Below are 18573 nucleotides of genomic sequence, written 5' to 3' on the forward strand. Positions count from 1 at the left end.
AAAAATTGAAGAAAACATTGCGTTCTTGGTCTGCTCTGTTGCTGACTGCTCCTGCTGGAATGCCAAAATTAATTCTGTGGTATCTGTGCTGCCAAGTTCCTTCAAGATACCAACCGGTGCATCCTTGGTAAAATGGGCGTGTCGAGAACACTTTTAAGCTAGATTGCTATTGACGTTTCATATTAATACATTAGGCTTCTTCTGGATTACTGTTTTCGTGTTTCCCTGAAATTAGGGGGTAAGGCCATATGACGCCATTGACATGTAACCGACGGCAACGGACCATTACTGTAAAGTAAACTATGGATATCTTTGGGTTTGAACATTGTTGGAAACAGTTTAGATTGGTGAAGTACACAACAACAGAATATATAACATAGTATATTTAATGCGTAAATGTTACAGATTAGGCCTTTAATATCTGAGGCATTTTATTATAGCCGTGTTTATTGGATCATGGTCTTGGTCATTTAAGAAGCTATAGAAATGGGACGTGTGGACTCTGGTGGGTTCCATAAAATGTCGACCTCCAGAAAAAGTTTATAACCGAAAATATATGCCAGTCATGCGAATGATTTATGTTTGAAACAAGCCATAGGTTTATAATTGATATCCCAGAATCCCCAACAGATATTCCAGAAAGCCACACAACTTTGACCTTGTTTAAAAAAAAATTAAAGCTCAGATGTGCAGATTAGGAATCTGGCCCCATATGTCGTCATAAGGGGCCAGATTACCTCCTCTTTCTCTGCTTTGTCCATCCAGAGAATTTGGCCCGCCAATGAGACAATGAGCCACGACCGTTTGAGCGCCACATCTGTGTGTGTGTGTGTGTGTGTGTGTGTGTGTGTGTGTGAATACACACACTGTACCGCAAGTGTTGTACACTTCTTTGTTATTTGGATAACCGTTCTGCTGTTAGTGTTATGGCGCATAACACTCAACATAAGATAAGGTTTGCGTAAAGCTCCCATTTGGTGAAAAGACTAGACTGCGTCGGGTTCTCTGACGTCACTTCCACAACGAGACTCGTAGTGGGGGTTATCTCGGCCAACGTTGAGAAGGAATTGGGGGGAACGGAACTTTGGCTTTGACTCCCTGATGTCCAGATTGAACCGCGACATGGAGGAGAAAGGGATTGTTGCCTGGGATTTTTGACCGGGATAGTGTCCCGCCTGAGCCCCGGTGCCGGGCGGCGGCGCCCCGCGGCGGTGATGCCCTGGCAGTGGGGCACATGGTTCATGCTGTTTCCCTGAAGGACACACTCTGTTCATGAGCATAATGTGGAGCAGGTTTTGCACCGGCCTGGAATTGGGGTTTTATTAAATATCATATATCGGCCTGTGAAGGTCATCAACCTACTTCATTAATCATGTGTGTCCCCTGTTCCTTTATGAACTAAACTGCTGCCCAGCAACACTGCTGGAATGTGTTTTCCTCCTCCCCGTTCAGAGCAAGAGTAGTTCAGTCACTTAAACGTTTTATTCATTATTTACTTGGAAATAAGAAATTGCAAACAAAAAACAAGTTTTCATCTCAGGCTTTGAGGGCCCTCCCACTATGACGACCCTGGGTTTGGGTTAAATAAGTTACCTTCCAGTAACTGACGAGTCTTGGCCGGTAGGACCTTCAGCTCTTCCAGACCTCTCAGCAGGTCCTCTGCTGTGGCCTTTCCTGGTCTTCGATCCTTCCACAGCAGCAACATCTTCCGTCTCTGCATGAACTCTTCTGTCTTTTCCTTCTTGATGTCGTCCAGATCTTCGTTCTTCAGCCCCAGGTGGAGGGCCGCACTCTCCCACCTCCGTCCCAGAGTTTGTGCAACAACCCGGATCTGCTCAGCCGACAGATCCTGCCCTGGGAACCAGTGATAACCACATAAGACAGTGAAAAGCGTTCTGCTTTCCGCTTCTCTCTGGAAAGCCAAAAGGAATTCTGGGGTATCTGTGCTGCCAAGTTCCTACAAGATACCAACCGCTTCACCCTGGGTAAAATGGCTGTGTCGAGAACACTTCTGACAGTTTATTGCAAAATACAAACTTGTGTATTAGGGCAGTACTTGGTCTGCAACCGATGACGTATTACAAAGACCCAATAACACAAGTACAGACAAGAACGCAGAAGGCCAAATGCATTCATAATCATGAACTTTAAGATGATTGTTAGACTAGACTCACAAAACAGACACTAGTTTTGCCAACATTGCAATTGAGTTGGGTAATAAAAGGAACTATCGTGTTTGTTCATATTTGTTTCCTAGGTTAAGGTTCCACATTAGGTTGCTTGGTTCAGCCTTCTTTGTTGGAAATATATCCAAATCAGCCGTTAATCACTTCTCGTAAGCTAACGTTGGAATAATGGAGTTTCTTTCAGACATATTACACAACATGATAGTTGTAGATCTTGGACGTGATTTTCATTAGCTACACAATAGCCTCACAAACGTGAACATACGCAGGATTTTAGAAATACAGAGGTCCAAAATAATCTGAGCTTGCTAGGGAGGTTGTGGGACATGCAAGTACGATTGTTGGTTGCTTTTAAGTCGTTTGGAGATCAAACATTGGATAACAATAGCTTTAAAACCTTAAAGGTGGACTCCTCTTCTGCACCACCTTCATTCTTAAGCAGATACCTTTTTTAAAAAAATGATCCATTATTTATTTATTTATTACTCCATTAGGTTTTTACACCTGCTTTGATTTGCCTATCCTTGATCGTCTTTCTTTTTTAGTCACTGCATGACGACCCGGGAAACCCTTAAGTCATGCATATGACTTGCATTCAAGATAAGCCATAGGTTTAAAATGTGTATCCCAGAACCCCCAACAGGCCAAATGAAACGTGTTTTAAAATGTTAAAAAGGTGAACTACATATTCATCAGGTGAGCGACCATGGGTTATACAGGTAGACTAATATCTCCTACAACTAGGAGGCTTGAACTCACCATTCGAGCTACCTGGCATTTCAGCTGGAAACGACGACCCGCAGTCCATAGGGCCGGACAGCTCAGACTTGGACAAGCTCCCCTCCCCGCTACTGCCTGACGTCATCAGACCAGCAGATGTATTCTTTATCTGTCCTGAAAGACAAATCAATAGAATTTGCAAATTGCGTTAAATATTTTTTTGTTTTCTGAAAAATACTGATATGCAACATCTGACTTCCTCGGATACTACTTAAACATTACTGTGTCAGTGTGTGTTCAAAATTTCACAAATAACCTTGAGTTATCCTCAACATGACCTGGACAGGTTTTTCATGTCAACTTACAGCCCACATGAAGTACACTGTAAACATATATATCATGAAGTACACTGTAAACATATATAACATGAAGTACACTGTAAACATGTATAACATGAAGTACACTGTAAACATATATAACATGAAGTACACTGTAAACATATATAACATGAAGTACACTGTAAACATATATAACATGAAGTACACCGTAAACCAGTAGCAATTTTTTTGGGAGCATGCTTTTGCAAGTAGTTTGCTGCCCCACCTGCCAATACGGACGGCACGGGCCTGCAGTAAACATATATAACAATCATGATCATGTATCATGTTTGTCACGTATCATGGAATTGATCAAAGTGAGTCCATGAATCAGAATGTATCGTTAGTGTAGAAATATGTGAAGTACCAGCTGTTTATAGATTTTGGTTGAAAAAGAGTTAAAGGAAACCTCTGGATTTCTCAACCTGGACCTAGGAACCAGGCTTTATCACCTAAAACAATTGAAACTCAACCTACTCCTCAACTGTACACTCAATCGAATGTCTATTCAAAACAAAAAGAAGCCTGTCATACTGCTTCTGTAGTTCATTTTATATAATAAATGTTATACAGTTGTTGGCCTGCTTTCCTTCAACCATTGTCGTCCGCCGTCTGCCCTGTTAGCTGCTGTGGTCCGTGGGGCGAGAGGGTCTGAGAGAGCTACTAGCTAGCTTGCCCCCAAATTCGAAATCTACACAGTTGATTCCTCGCCTAAAACTTCATCAGAAGTGAATTTAGTGATGAAATAGCATACGAAAAATTGAAGAAAACATTGCGTTCTTGGTCTGCTCTGTTGCTGACTGCTCCTGCTGGAATGCCAAAATTAATTCTGTGGTATCTGTGCTGCCAAGTTCCTTCAAGATACCAACCGGTGCATCCTTGGTAAAATGGGCGTGTCGAGAACACTTTTAAGCTAGATTGCTATTGACGTTTCATATTAATACATTAGGCTTCTTCTGGATTACTGTTTTCGTGTTTCCCTGAAATTAGGGGGTAAGGCCATATGACGCCATTGACATGTAACCGACGGCAACGGACCATTACTGTAAAGTAAACTATGGATATCTTTGGGTTTGAACATTGTTGGAAACAGTTTAGATTGGTGAAGTACACAACAACAGAATATATAACATAGTATATTTAATGCGTAAATGTTACAGATTAGGCCTTTAATATCTGAGGCATTTTATTATAGCCGTGTTTATTGGATCATGGTCTTGGTCATTTAAGAAGCTATAGAAATGGGACGTGTGGACTCTGGTGGGTTCCATAAAATGTCGACCTCCAGAAAAAGTTTATAACCGAAAATATATGCCAGTCATGCGAATGATTTATGTTTGAAACAAGCCATAGGTTTATAATTGATATCCCAGAATCCCCAACAGATATTCCAGAAAGCCACACAACTTTGACCTTGTTTAAAAAAAAATTAAAGCTCAGATGTGCAGATTAGGAATCTGGCCCCATATGTCGTCATAAGGGGCCAGGTTACCTCCTCTTTCTCTGCTTTGTCCATCCAGAGAATTTGGCCCGCCAATGAGACAATGAGCCACGACCGTTTGAGCGCCACATCTGTGTGTGTGTGTGTGTGTGTGTGTGTGTGTGTGTGTGTGTGAATACACACACTGTACCGCAAGTGTTGTACACTTCTTTGTTATTTGGATAACCGTTCTGCTGTTAGTGTTATGGCGCATAACACTCAACATAAGATAAGGTTTGCGTAAAGCTCCCATTTGGTGAAAAGACTAGACTGCGTCGGGTTCTCTGACGTCACTTCCACAACGAGACTCGTAGTGGGGGTTATCTCGGCCAACGTTGAGAAGGAATTGGGGGGAACGGAACTTTGGCTTTGACTCCCTGATGTCCAGATTGAACCGCGACATGGAGGAGAAAGGGATTGTTGCCTGGGATTTTTGACCGGGATAGTGTCCCGCCTGAGCCCCGGTGCCGGGCGGCGGCGCCCCGCGGCGGTGATGCCCTGGCAGCGGGGCACATGGTTCATGCTGTTTCCCTGAAGGACACACTTTGTTCATGAGCATAATGTGGAGCAGGTTTTGCACCGGCCTGGAATTGGGGTTTTATTAAATATCATATATCGGCCTGTGAAGGTCATCAACCTACTTCATTAATCATGTGTGTCCCCTGTTCCTTTATGAACTAAACTGCTGCCCAGCAACACTGCTGGAATGTGTTTTCCTCCTCCCCGTTCAGAGCAAGAGTAGTTCAGTCACTTAAACGTTTTATTCATTATTTACTTGGAAATAAGAAATTGCAAACAAAAAACAAGTTTTCATCTCAGGCTTTGAGGGCCCTCCCACTATGACGACCCTGGGTTTGGGTTAAATAAGTTACCTTCCAGTAACTGACGAGTCTTGGCCGGTAGGACCTTCAGCTCTTCCAGACCTCTCAGCAGGTCCTCTGCTGTGGCCTTTCCTGGTCTTCGATCCTTCCACAGCAGCAACATCTTCCGTCTCTGCATGAACTCTTCTGTCTTTTCCTTCTTGATGTCGTCCAGATCTTCGTTCTTCAGCCCCAGGTGGAGGGCCGCACTCTCCCACCTCCGTCCCAGAGTTTGTGCAACAACCCGGATCTGCTCAGCCGACAGATCCTGCCCTGGGGAGCGGGTTTCATAGACTTTGTCTGGAAAAAGAAACAACACAATCCACACTCAGGCGGGTCAAGTTCCAATTTCTGACGATGTACCAAAAATGCAGATATCACCCCCCCCCCCCCCCCCTTCTTTGTTCTTTGTTTTGGCTTGTATACCCATCAAATAAGCCCTCTAGATAGTAGTATAGAGTTTGCCCGGCGCAATGTTTGGCTTCCATGTTATTGGCTATGGGCACAACAGACGCAAACTTTTAAATTAGTTTGCGTCTCTATTATATTATTTACGGTAGCCGGTAATCGACTTGTGTGGACCTCCTGGAAACATGGACCAAGGCACAGATTTGACCTGAATGTCTCCCACTTGAGCCCCGCTTCCCGCTGCAGAGGGACCACCGCCTCAGCGCTGCAGGAGGCGGTGGTGCCTCGGCAGCGAGGCTCTGGCGGGAGACAACCGCGGTCAACAATCACGGGCAACAATCCCTTTCTACTCCATGTCGTGGTTCAGTCTACTTCAGATGGATGTGGACGTGGAAGAACCAGAAACATCGGAGAACCCGACACGGTTGTTTGAGATTCATAATATCGTCTGGAGGCTCACACAGCTTTTGGCCGTGATAATATATATTATATGATATAGATACAGTGGGGCAAAAAAGTATTTAGTCAGCCTCCAATTGTGCAAGTTTTCCCGCTTAAAAAGATGAGAGAGGCCTGTAATTTTCATCATAGGTATACCTCAGCTATGAGAGACAAAATGAAAAAAAAAAATCTAGAAAATCACATTGTCTGATTTTTAAAGAATTTATTTGCAAATGATGGTGGAAAATAAGTATTTGGTCAATAACAAAAGGTCATCTCAATACTTTGTTACATGCCCTTTGTTGGCAATGACAGAGGTCAAACGTTTTCTGTAAGTCTTTACAAGGTTTTCACACACTGCTGCTGGTATTTTGGCCCATTCCTCCATGCAGATCTCCTCTAGAGCAGTGATGTTTTTGGGCCACACAGACTTTCAACTCCCTCCAAAGATTTTCTATGGGGTTGAGATCTGGAGACTGGCTAGGCCACTCCAGGACCTTGAAATGCTTCTTACGAAGCTACTCCTTCGTTGCCCGGGCGGTGTGTTTGGGGTCATTGTCATGCTGAAAGACCCAGCCACGGTTCATCTTCAGTGCCCTTGCTGATGGAAGGAGGTTTTCACTCAAAATCTCACGATACATGGCCCCATTCATTCTTTCCGTCATACGGATCAGACGTCCTGGTCCCTTGGCAGAAAAACAGCCCCAAAGCATGATGTTTCCACCCCCTATGCTTCACTGTAGGTATGGTGTTCTTTGGATGCAACTCAGCATTCTTTCTCCTCCAAACACGACGAGTTGAGTTTTTACCAAAAAGTTATATTTTGGTTTCATCTGACCATATGACATTCTCCCAATCCTGTTCTGGATCATCCAAATGCTCTCTAGCAAACTTCAAACGGGCCCGGACATGCACTGGCTTTAGCAGGGGGACACGTCTGGCACTGCAGGATTTGAGTCCCTGGCGGCGTAGTGTGTTAGTGATGGTAGCCTTTGTTACTTTGGTCCCAGGTCTCTGGAGGTCATTCACTAGGTCCCCCCGTGTGGTTCTGGGATTTTTGTTCACCGTTCTTGTGATCATTTTGACCCCACAGGGTGAGATCTTGCGTGGAGCCCCAGATCGAGGGAGATTATCAGTGGTCTTGTATGTATTCCATTTCCTAATAATTGCTCCCACAGTTCATTTCTTCACACCAAGCTGCTTACCTATTGCAGATTCAGACTTCCCAGCCTGGTGCAGGTCTACAATTGTGTTTCTGGTGTCCTTTGACAGCTCTTTGGTCTTGGTCATAGTGGAGATTGGAGTGTGACTGTTTGAGGTTGTGGACAGGTGTCTTTTATACTGATAAGGAGTTCAAACAGGTGCCATTAATACAGGTAACAAGTGGAGGACAGAGGAGCCTCTTAAAGAAGAAGTTACAGGTCTGTGACAGCCAGAAATCTTGCTGGTTTGTAGGTGACCAAATACTTATTTTCCACCATAATTTGCAAATAAATTCTTAAAAAAATCAGACAATGTGATTTTCTGGATTTTTTTTTTTCATTTTGTCTCTCATAGCTGAGGTTTACCTATGATGAAAATTACAGGCCTCTCTCGTCTTTTTAAGTGGGAGAACTTGCACAATTGGTGGCTGACTAAATACTTTTTTGCCCCACTGTATCTATGTATAATATGATATTATTTAGATATAGAGCTCCAGGACTCCCGTGTGTTCTAGAATATTTACAGAACACGGCTAAAGGCTGTGTGCGCCTCGCCATTGCGATACATCCACTGTAAACAGAGCGCATGGTACCGTGGCTGCAAGCTGCTCAGGGCCACACCCCCACCCTCCTCCTTGACCCGCCTCTCTCCTCCTCATTTATATTAAAGCTACAGACACCGAAACGGCGCATTTGGGGAAAGCGCAATGTGCGACTGGCTCGTAGTGGCTGTAATTCTGCACCACAGCTGAATTTCGGGAATGTCTTCAAATACTAGCCCGGTCAACGGCACATGTGATTGGAATGTACGTCAGCAGAGAGCAACCAATAGGTTGCTGGTCCCGCCCCCAGGAACATTTTTTTTTCCTTTTTGCAGATCAACGATTTCAGACCTTTGACTGTCGGAGTTTCAAAACGAATGCGCGACAGAACACTGCCAATAATCACGTGACTCAAAGCTTGCGCTTGTGTGGTCAAATCTCTGAAAAGTCAGTGCTGAAAAGTTAGTTCTGAAAAAATACATTGCAATGGTGTAAATTTACACCTTTACAAGTTTTTAAAAATTAATATTCAACCTTTCAAAACTTATTTCTCAATATATGAACACCTGTTTGCAGAATCCCATTTACAAGATTTTAAAACCGGGAAACAATGAAATACACTGTTAGAACAGTGCCAGATTTGAAACTCTGCAAATGCGCTGGTGACACTTTTTAAACTTTGAAAATGTGTTGGTGAAAATGATGAAGAAGATAAAATAGAACACAAAATCATGTTTGCAGATGTTTTAATTTTTTTTTCAGGCTATTATCTCTTTTTTCAGTGTTGCAAAACCTTTTTTACAAGGTGTTGAGTTTTCAAACCCAGACTAACAAGCCTTTGAAACTTTGTTTTTCAGGTTTGAATTATGGCAGGATACTGGCTCCATAGAAATGGTACCCACTCCAGCCCTGCATGTACCAACCAGTTGGCTATAACCGCCGAACATGTAAAACCGTCAAAACCCAGACGACACTGATCGTATTAAAATCTCATGAAACCAATGTGCATATAATATCATTCAGTATCCTTATATGGAATACTAAAATGTTACAAACTTCAAAGATAGTTTTATGACAAAAAAGGCTTACCTTCCATAGTTTCGTGTCAACTTTGCATGGTCGACCAATATGAATCTACATTCGTCTTTCACAGACTTCCTTTATTTTGCAGGTTTCTTACTGGTTGGATTATTCTCTTTTCCATAACGTGTTTCTACCTGATGCACCATTAAGACCGCCTTGTGGTTGTCACGCGCTGTAGCCTGCCCCACCCTCTGGGTAGGACTACCTGGCAGTTATTGATCTCATTTCCATCCTCATAAACAATGATTATGAGATGATTATGATTATTAATGATAATGAGAACACATAGCAGCAGTGTTGATTTTAGACTCTTTTTAGGGGTGCTCAAGCACCCCTACATAAATAAAGTTAGATTATATCATATTCTCCAATAAAATTTTAGAATAAGGAGGAGGAAGTGAAATTCATGGCGCAGTTTGAAGGGGAAACTTTGGTCTTACCGTGATGGACCTATAAAGAAACGAACTGTTCTGACAGTTCGGCTGTGAAAAAAAAAGTGGTTGATATCGCATCTGAAATGGTCACGTTGCCTACGTTTACTGGATACCATAGATGGTAAACCGAGTTTATCTCCAACTACCTTTGGACTTTGTAACATTGTGGTGTACCTTTTATAAGGTGTGATATGCGCATCGGTTTTAGAAGGAAGCTATTGCGATCGATCAGTGTGGTCAGGGTTTAGTTGTGGCGGCCTACTGTAGTGGTCGGTCCGTACTATTAACATTACTAAATGTGAGTTCAGATCCACTGTCCTTGTCTTCTGTAGACTCCTGGTATAACTCCTGTAGTTCATGTTAATCTCCTCAGTTTCTGTGATATCAGGAGTTCACTCACTTTCACACTGAACTGTTTCGTGACTTGTCCAATTCCATAACACTATACAGGGGGTTTGTTGTATATAGGTCTATTTAAAATACAATGTATAATTAATAACCATAGGCCTATTGTGATATAAGTCTACTATTCTGGCTGCCTTCAGTAGTCTGTCTGTATCGAGTGGACTCGCGTTTCCTGCATATTGTTCTGCACAACAGAGATGGTCTACAGTAGGAAGGGGGGTACCCTGCCTGAGGTAGAACCGAGCACAGCAATGCTCTTAGAATCTCCACAAAGGTCTTCTAATATACTTGAAGCAGATTATTGCATACAAATATTTGTCTGCAAAAATTTATGAATTGATAGATGTTGTGATTAAAAAAGTGCCTTTATAGCCAGGCTGAATGGGAGTTGATACACCACACAAACACTTGGAAAATAAACAGTTGATAAGTAACATGCACTTAAGAATCGCTTTACGCATTTAATTAATCCCACAATGATGGGAAAATAGGCTCCAGGTTGAGTATCATGTATCATGATACATGATACATATGTTACATATATTAATGTAGTTTGAGTTCAGTTGGGTTATTTGTGGAATTTTGAACAAACACTGTACATAACAAGACTATTAAGAAGAAGCAAAATACATGATACAAGATCATGCTACAGCACCAGACTTGAGGAATACTGTTCAATGCATTCATTTTAACAATAGTTTATTGAAGTAGTAACATTTCCTACACACACGCACACTCAATAACCAGATACAGGGAATAGCTTTGGGTGCATGACAAAACCTGTCCTCTCTTTCTCTTTCTCTCTCTCGCTCACACACAAGCCACAGCATGCATGTTGCCCATGGTGCGCTTGTTTGAAGAGAAGGTCGCTTCTGATTCTTCAGGTTATTTTCTCTCGCTACATACCTCCAGGCTTCTCCCTACCACCCTCTCACCCTCCCTTCTGTTTTGTCTTTTTGCCAGTTGATATTGCTGAGGTTGATGAAGGTGAGCAGCATGCTGCCTGCCAGTGTATCAGTAGGCCGACTGTTATTCAGGGGCGGTTCCTTAGAGGAGGCAACTAGCAAACGCCTCCTTGTGATTAAAAAAAGAAAAGAAAAAAAAAGATTTACGTGATGATGACATTATTATTAAATTCTTCTTTTTTTTTCAAAATGATCTATGTGCAATGTGTGTTCATTACTAAATAATTGCATGAAAATGTTGGAAGGGTTCTTCTCGATGAACCACCAAAGTGGTTCGACCTCAAAGCTTCAGATAAGTACGCTAGAGACACCTAGCGGTGATTGAAATTAGGATGAAAGAAAAAGAGTTTCCGGTGGACCCAACCCATAATGTGATGTTTGCTTTGGGTGCTGATACAACATCAAATCATTTGAGAATTAAAGTCATTTCAGTGTGTGTGTGAGTGTGCCGTTCATAAATATCTCCCGAGCTCATGGTAGAAAATAGGTAATAGAAAGTAGAAAATAGACAATAGAAAATAAATCATTTGGCAAAGATTGTAAGTATACTTACAATCTTTGCCAAATGATTTATTTTCTATTGTCTATTTTGGCCGGGAGGACTGTAGTCCTCCCGGCCAAAATAGACGTATCAACTACAGTAGGCCTACTAATAATTGTAACAATAATACTTGAAGTGATTAATGGATTAAAGTGGTATCACACTGCATGATGACTGAGAATGAGTGTGATTAATTCAATATAGCCATTAAAGTGATCTTGGAAGTTGGTAGAGTCTTTTTGTAAATGATGTGCTATGACGTCACACGCATCGTAATTTCGCCTGTGTGAATCCTACCCGATACGGAGCTCCGCTAGGGGAGGAGCCGGCGTAGCCTACCATAACATCACTAACTTCAAAACTTGACAAACATATAACAAAACTGTACCATGTATCATGTTTGTCAAGTATCATGTCATTTATCAAATTGCCCTGCGGAGCGGGTTTCATTGTCTCCGTCTGTGAAAAAGACTAAGACAATCCACACCTATCGAGATGATGGACCACTCAACCAAAATGTAGATATAACCGCCTTAGAAATGGGTGTTGGGGTTAAGGTGAGGCTACAAACAGTGTGCGAAATAGGGGGGGGGGTCCATGAGACCCCCTGAAAGCCTCAAAAGTATAATTTGAGGGGGGACTCAAATTGTGTCAAAAAATATATATATTTTATTTTATTGTCACTAATGGTCACTTAAATGTTTTTAAGCTCACTGTAATATTAATAAATCACGGAGACCGATGTAGCATGACTGTCTGTTTACTGGTAGTCTTCAACACAACACAGATTCACTTGTACAACTGTACTTGTACTCATACTAAACACGGCTAGCAAGCGAAAGCTAACCAGAGTGTATCACTCACACACTTTGGGTCTATTCTAACTTAAGGTAAGAGGCTATCTTTTAAATCTTTGCAGTGACTGAATTGTGATGATAGAACTGGGACATAGGGTGCACTGTGCATAAGATGAGTGCGTGCGACTGTGCATGTCCTTTCCGGCTTCGGCATGCTGCATGGTGATGAAGGCGTTGTGGTCGGTTGTGGTCTTAAGAAGCAGCCTTGGAGTTTGATAAGTAAGAGTAATAGTTTACGTGCGTGCGAGAGAGACCGCGAGAGAGAAAGAGCGCACCTGCCGTGGTGACGTTTGGCTTGCCTTAAATGTTGTCAGCATCCGCCGTGGTTGGACGAATGTGCTTTTTGTGTATGTGTTCAATTATGTATTTGTCTGATCGTATTTGCTGTAGATAGATGGTTAAATAATGTCACACGATCGGTCATACTGCAGGCTTTCATTCGCAAGTGCACTGATTGCGTGCCAGTCTCCGATAGGCTATAGGCTACCTGGCATTTATTCAGTTGGTGATTGCTCTTCTAAGTGCGCCATATTGGTGCCAATTATTGCTGTGTTTGCATTGTAATGCACAACTTTGCCTCTCCTTGTTCTAAAACATTGTGCATCCAAACAACTTTAGCCAATGCAGCCTCCTATGTCAGTACTGACATAGGAGGCTGCATTGGCTAAAGTGTTTCTTTGCGAATAGGATACTATAGCATATCGGATTATCAAAAAAAATGTCTGCGTGTGTGTGTTGTCATGTAGGCGAACACTGGCTCTAAACCTATAAAGGGTATCCTGTCACACTAGCACCACACACACACACACACACACACACACACACACACACACACACACACACACACACACACACACACACACACACACACACACACAACATGTAAGTTTGGTAAATGAGCTGAAATAAAACCACCCTCAAAATAGGCATGCATTAAAGGATCTTACATGTAAGTAGAACTTTAACTTGAAATCAACTTAACTTAAATAACATAAAGCGGAGAACTATGTACAGTCGACGACGGCTACATTAGTACATTATGAATCAAATCTCTAAAGTTCTGGTGCAGAGGTTTGAGTGACAAGTCTGTGGCCCTATCTCAGCCCTAATTACTATTGGACAGGTGTCCATCTCCCACCCCTAATACTACCGTTACTGGGTTAAATCGAGACGTCAACCTCACGTATATTGGTATTGATTGATGTTTGTAAAAATAATTATAATAATACCGCCAGTTTTTTTTCAAAACCAGCCCAAATTGTATGTACCCGCCCAATCTGGCAACACTGACCGTGAAGGAAACGAGTAAGCAAGAGCTCGGGCTTAGAAGAGGCCAATTTAAGAAATTCATATTTTATGAAGCCACCCATTTAGAGAATGTATGAGACTAGAAACATCTGACGATGAGGAAACATTCCATGCTTTGGCGAGGAGAAATAAATCACTGGCTTTATGCTGTAGTGTTTCTAAAAAAATCGCATATAATATCATAAAGTAGCCTAAAAAGGTTAAAATGTTACAAACTTCGAAGATGGTTTTATGGCAAAGACGGCTTACCTTCCATAGTTTCGTGTCAACGTTGCAAGGTCGATCAATATGAAATTGTCTTTAACATACTTCCTGTTATGGCCACAGTTGTGGTGGAGTGTGTTCTCCCCCTGTGTCGGCCACACCCCTGTGTGTGTCTGTCTCTGTGCTTTGCCTGCCACGCTCAACTTCTCACACCTGCACTGTAAACCCAAACTTGTTGTTTCAACTTAAAAGTTTGAGCGTCAATGCTGCCTTGAAATTGTATGTCAAGACAACTAAGACAATAAGTTAACTTTTAGATATTGCTATTTGACTCAACTCCATCTTCAGTCCATATTACTTGAAACCGTTAGGGGACATCATTTAACCTCGAGTCAATACTACATAAATTCAATAGTTGATTAAACTTAAATAGCATTATAAGTAACATACATTTTTTTGTTGGTTTAACTGATATACTAGTGAGTTGTGCTTACATTTATGAACTGATTGAATATAAAGCCCAATCAAGATTACTTAAATGTATAAGTTGATTTAACTGATATACTAGTGAGTTGTGCTTACATTTATTAACTGATTGAAAATAAAGCCCAATCAAGATTACTTAAATGTAGGAGTTGATTTAAATGATATACTACTTATTTGTACTTAACAATTGTTTACCAAATTACATTTTATAGTGGATTTGATATCTTTTTGACCTGTAAAAACATTGCTTTCTCACTACATATATCTGCATACATCACATTTCATACTTGCTCAGGACTTTTTTCAAAAGAATGACTATCCTTTAGACCAGAGATTTTGGAAGTCACTGACCAACAGTTTTATTGTAAAAAAATGTTTTGCAACCAAATGCAACAAAAAGGGAAATATAGAATAGCCTTGTATATACCTTGGCTGAGTTTATGGGGAAATCAGGTGATGTCATACAGATCACATCCACGGTACTCTCTTATTTATGAGCGAATATCCCACACAAACTGACACACATTGTTCCGTCCTTGTAGCCGTAACAAGACGGGCAGCTAAACCATTTAACTTTTCTTCAATAAACAGACGACACCTTGGGCTGGATTTCTTCTCTTTAGTGAAGTTAGTTGTGAATTATGTGTGTGTGGTAAAACTAGAAGAACACAGAAAGAATACAAACATTGATATTACTCTCGCTGCATATTACAACCACGCTGTTTAGGTCTATGGTCTTAACGTGGCTAGGCCTTTGTTTCATGTAGCTTACTTATAAAACGAAAATATAAGTGGTCCAATAAACATGAAATGTTACAACTTAATTATCCTGTTATGAACTTTCATTAATACTACTGGTTTTCATCAACTTACAAGCAAAAGCCTTCCAAGGCGAGAACGTTAACAGGAGTTTACAGGAGTTTATCTCGATGTGGTTTCTTTACCGAACGGTCTTTGGGAATGAACTGTTTACCCAACTTCCTGTTGCTGAATATATCAAAATAAAATCCTAAAGAAGGAGTGGGGCTAACTCTCGCCAGTAGGTGGCGCAAATACACCATAATTGACTATACCTTTACTGTACAAGTAAATTATTCAATAGTTGAACACATGAATATGCCATTAGACACGAATATGTCGTTACACTCCCCGTCTGGTATATAAAATACCACTCCCAACTTCTATACAAAATGCACTTCAGAAATCAGTCCTTAGGGGACATAAGTAAGACAGTCTCTGTTATAGGTCGCAGGTAAGTCTTGACGGCTCCCTGCTTGGAAACCTTCACCTCCACCTTCCTGATATTCCCGTCTCCATCCGGAAATGTTCTGTTGATGACCCCCATGGGCCACTCGTTGCGATGCGCTTGTGAGTCTCTCATCAGCACCAGATCTCCAGCTTTGAGATTTGGACGGTTGACTTGCCACTTTCTTCTTGTTTGGAGTGTTGCCAAATACTCCCGTCTCCATCTGCCCCAAAAGGTGTCTGCAAGATGCTGCACTTGTCGCCATTGTTGTCTATGCAAATCTTTCTCAGTGACCTGACCTGGAGGAGCAACTGGGGTGTACAGCTTCTGTGTAAGGAGCATTGCTGGTGTGAGAAGGAATGGTGCGTCAGGGTCCATTGTGATGGGTGTCAATGGGCGCGCATTGATGATTGCAGTGACTTCTGCCATAAAGGTGGACAACGCTTCGTGTGTCAGACGTGTGTGGTTGGCCTGTTGGAGCATGCCGTCAAGAATGCGCCTGGATATGCCGATCATCCTTTCCCAGCTGCCTCCCATGTGGGAAGAATGAGGCGGATTGAAAACCCATGAACAACCTTCTTCTGATAGGTACCTTTTGATGTGCGACATGTTCGGCTCAGTCAACAGGAAACCCAGCTCACCACAGGCTCCAACAAAGTTGGTTCCGCAGTCTGATCTGATTTGCTTGGCAGGCCCACGCAGACTGAAGAATCTGCGTAATGCGTTTATAAAACTGGATGTGTCCATGGCTTCAATCAATTCAATGTGAACTGCACGCGTACTGAGACAGGTGAAAAGAACGGCCCACCTTTTGCTGTTTGCTTGGCCGCCTCTGGTGCGTCGGGCCAGTACAGGCCATGGACCAAAGACATCAAGTCCAATGAACGTAAAGGGGGGTTCAGTGCTCGTACGGTCAAGGGGTAAGTCTGCCATGCGCTGTTCATTTGCTCTGCCACGGAGCTTCTTACAGGCTATGCAGTCATGGATGATGTGCTTCACCACTCGTCTTGCGCTCATGACCCAATATCCAGCTGTGCGCACAGCTCCTTCGGTGAATACTCGGCCTTGATGCCTCACGCGCTGATGGTGATGTTCGACAAGCAGGTTTGCAACATGGCCAGTTGGGATGATGCTGGGATGTTTCTCCTTGTATTCCAGCTTAGCATGTTTGAGCCTCCCTCCAATCCGCATGACTCCCTCTTCATCACAGTAAGGGCTCAGTTTGTGCAGTGGGCTGTTACTTGGGATGCTTTTCCCTTGAGCAATGCATGTGAGTTCATCCTTGTAGACATCTCGCTGAATGCTCTTGATGATAGCGATCTCTGCCTTTTCCATCTCTTTGACAGTGCGTGATTGTGAGCAGTAGTGCCATGAACTACAACTCTGGTGTGGATCTGGGTTTTTGAAGTTTTGGGCGATGTGAATGAGAAGGCTTACCGCTCTCAACAATGCTCTCCATGATGAAAAGCGCTCAAATCTCTGAGATCCAAGTTGTGACTCATCAGCATGCAGCACTGTGACATGTGTGCGCACTTCAGCATCCTTCTCTGGGTCGACAAGGTCGAAGACTTCAGCATCTGGCGTACTGCTTGGCCGTGACAAGAAGGCAGGTCCTTTTAACCACAAACTTTCACTCAGCATTGATGCAGGCATGAAACGTGTGGCTATGTCGGCTGGATTGCAGGTGGTGAACACGTAGTGCCACTGTGCTGGCTCTGAAGATCGTCTAATGCGTTGAACTCTGTTGCACACGTACATGTAAAACCTTTTTGTTTGGTTGCTGATGTATCCGAGGACTACTTTGCTATCAGTGTAGAATTCAACTGCATCTAGTGAAATGTCCAGTTCACTTGTGACAATGTCAGCAATCTCGACAGCCAACACTGCTGCTCCTAACTCCAGCCTTGGAATTGTGTGTGCAGCTTGTGGAGCTAGTTTTGCTTTGCCAAGCACGAATCCGACGTGCACATTTTGCTCTGTGTCTGTTATTCTGAGGAAAGAGACAGCTGCGATGGCTTTCAGTGAAGCGTCTGAGAAGACATGGAGTTCTTTTCTTACCGCTGTGGACGCTGTAGCCGTGGCGTATGGTCTCTGAACGTGTAGCTGTTTCAGGTCATGAAGAGCGCTTCTCCATTCATCCCACTCTGCTTCTCGTTCCGCAGGTAGAGGAGAGTCCCAATCTGGTGCCTCACTTGAGATCTCTCTGAGTAACATTTTTCCATGGATTGTGACTGGTGCGGCAAATCCCATTGGGTCGAAGAGTCCATTGATGGTGGACAACACACCTCTGCGTGTGTAAGGCTTGGTGCACTCTGATACGTGAAAGGTGAATGAGTCCTTCGTCAGGTCCCATCTAAGACCCAAACTCCTCTGGACTGGCATTGGGTCTGCATCCAAGTTCAGCTCTTTGAGTGCACTGGCACGGTCATCAGGAGGAAATGCTTCCATTACCTCTTTGCTGTTAGAAGCCACTTTGTGCAGGCGCAGGTTGGACACCGCCAGCATTTTCTGTGTGCGCTTCAGCAAGTCGATGGCTTGGTTTGCTGTGGGCTGTGACAAGAGCCCATCATCCACGTAGAACCCTCTCTCGACAAAGTGACGTGCATCTGACCCAAACTCTGTTTCTCCATAGGCTGCGGCTCTGTGCAGGCCATACATGGCAACTGAGGGCGATGGGCTGTTGCCGAATACATGCACTTTCATGCGATAGTCGCAGAGGTCATTTGCTGGGTTGTTGTCTTTGTGCCAGATGAAACGCAGAAAGTCTCTATGGTCTTCATGCACCACAAAGCTGTGAAACATTTGTTCAATGTCCACTGTCACCGCTA

At 42.9% G+C, this 18573-nt stretch overlaps 1 protein-coding gene across 6 annotated transcripts in view; it reads right to left on the bottom strand.

The window, feature by feature from the left end:
- LOC307072887 (uncharacterized protein) overlaps positions 1 to 14152 on the bottom strand; it is a 34398-nt gene extending 20246 nt beyond the window's left edge. For 3 of the 6 annotated variants that reach the window (XM_079732441.1, XM_079732440.1, XM_079732438.1), the window contains exons 1-4: positions 14059 to 14152; positions 5636 to 5923; positions 2946 to 3080; positions 1594 to 1854 (exon numbers count right to left, since the gene is read on the bottom strand). In XM_079732441.1, coding sequence (XP_079588567.1) covers positions 1594 to 1854; positions 2946 to 3080; positions 5636 to 5923; positions 14059 to 14065 — 691 coding nt within the window. In that variant the 5' untranslated portion in view covers positions 14066 to 14152. Of the gene's footprint in view, positions 1 to 1593; positions 1855 to 2945; positions 3081 to 5635; positions 5924 to 9305; positions 9363 to 14058 lie in introns of those variants that run through there. The other 3 variants (XM_079732439.1, XM_079732442.1, XM_079732443.1) reach the window with 3 other exon arrangements.
- Between the last annotated feature and the right edge of the window lie 4421 nt (positions 14153 to 18573).

Source organism: Pollachius pollachius (assembly GCF_949987615.1).
Source record: "Pollachius pollachius genome assembly, chromosome: 3".
Lineage (NCBI taxonomy): Eukaryota > Metazoa > Chordata > Actinopteri > Gadiformes > Gadidae > Pollachius > Pollachius pollachius.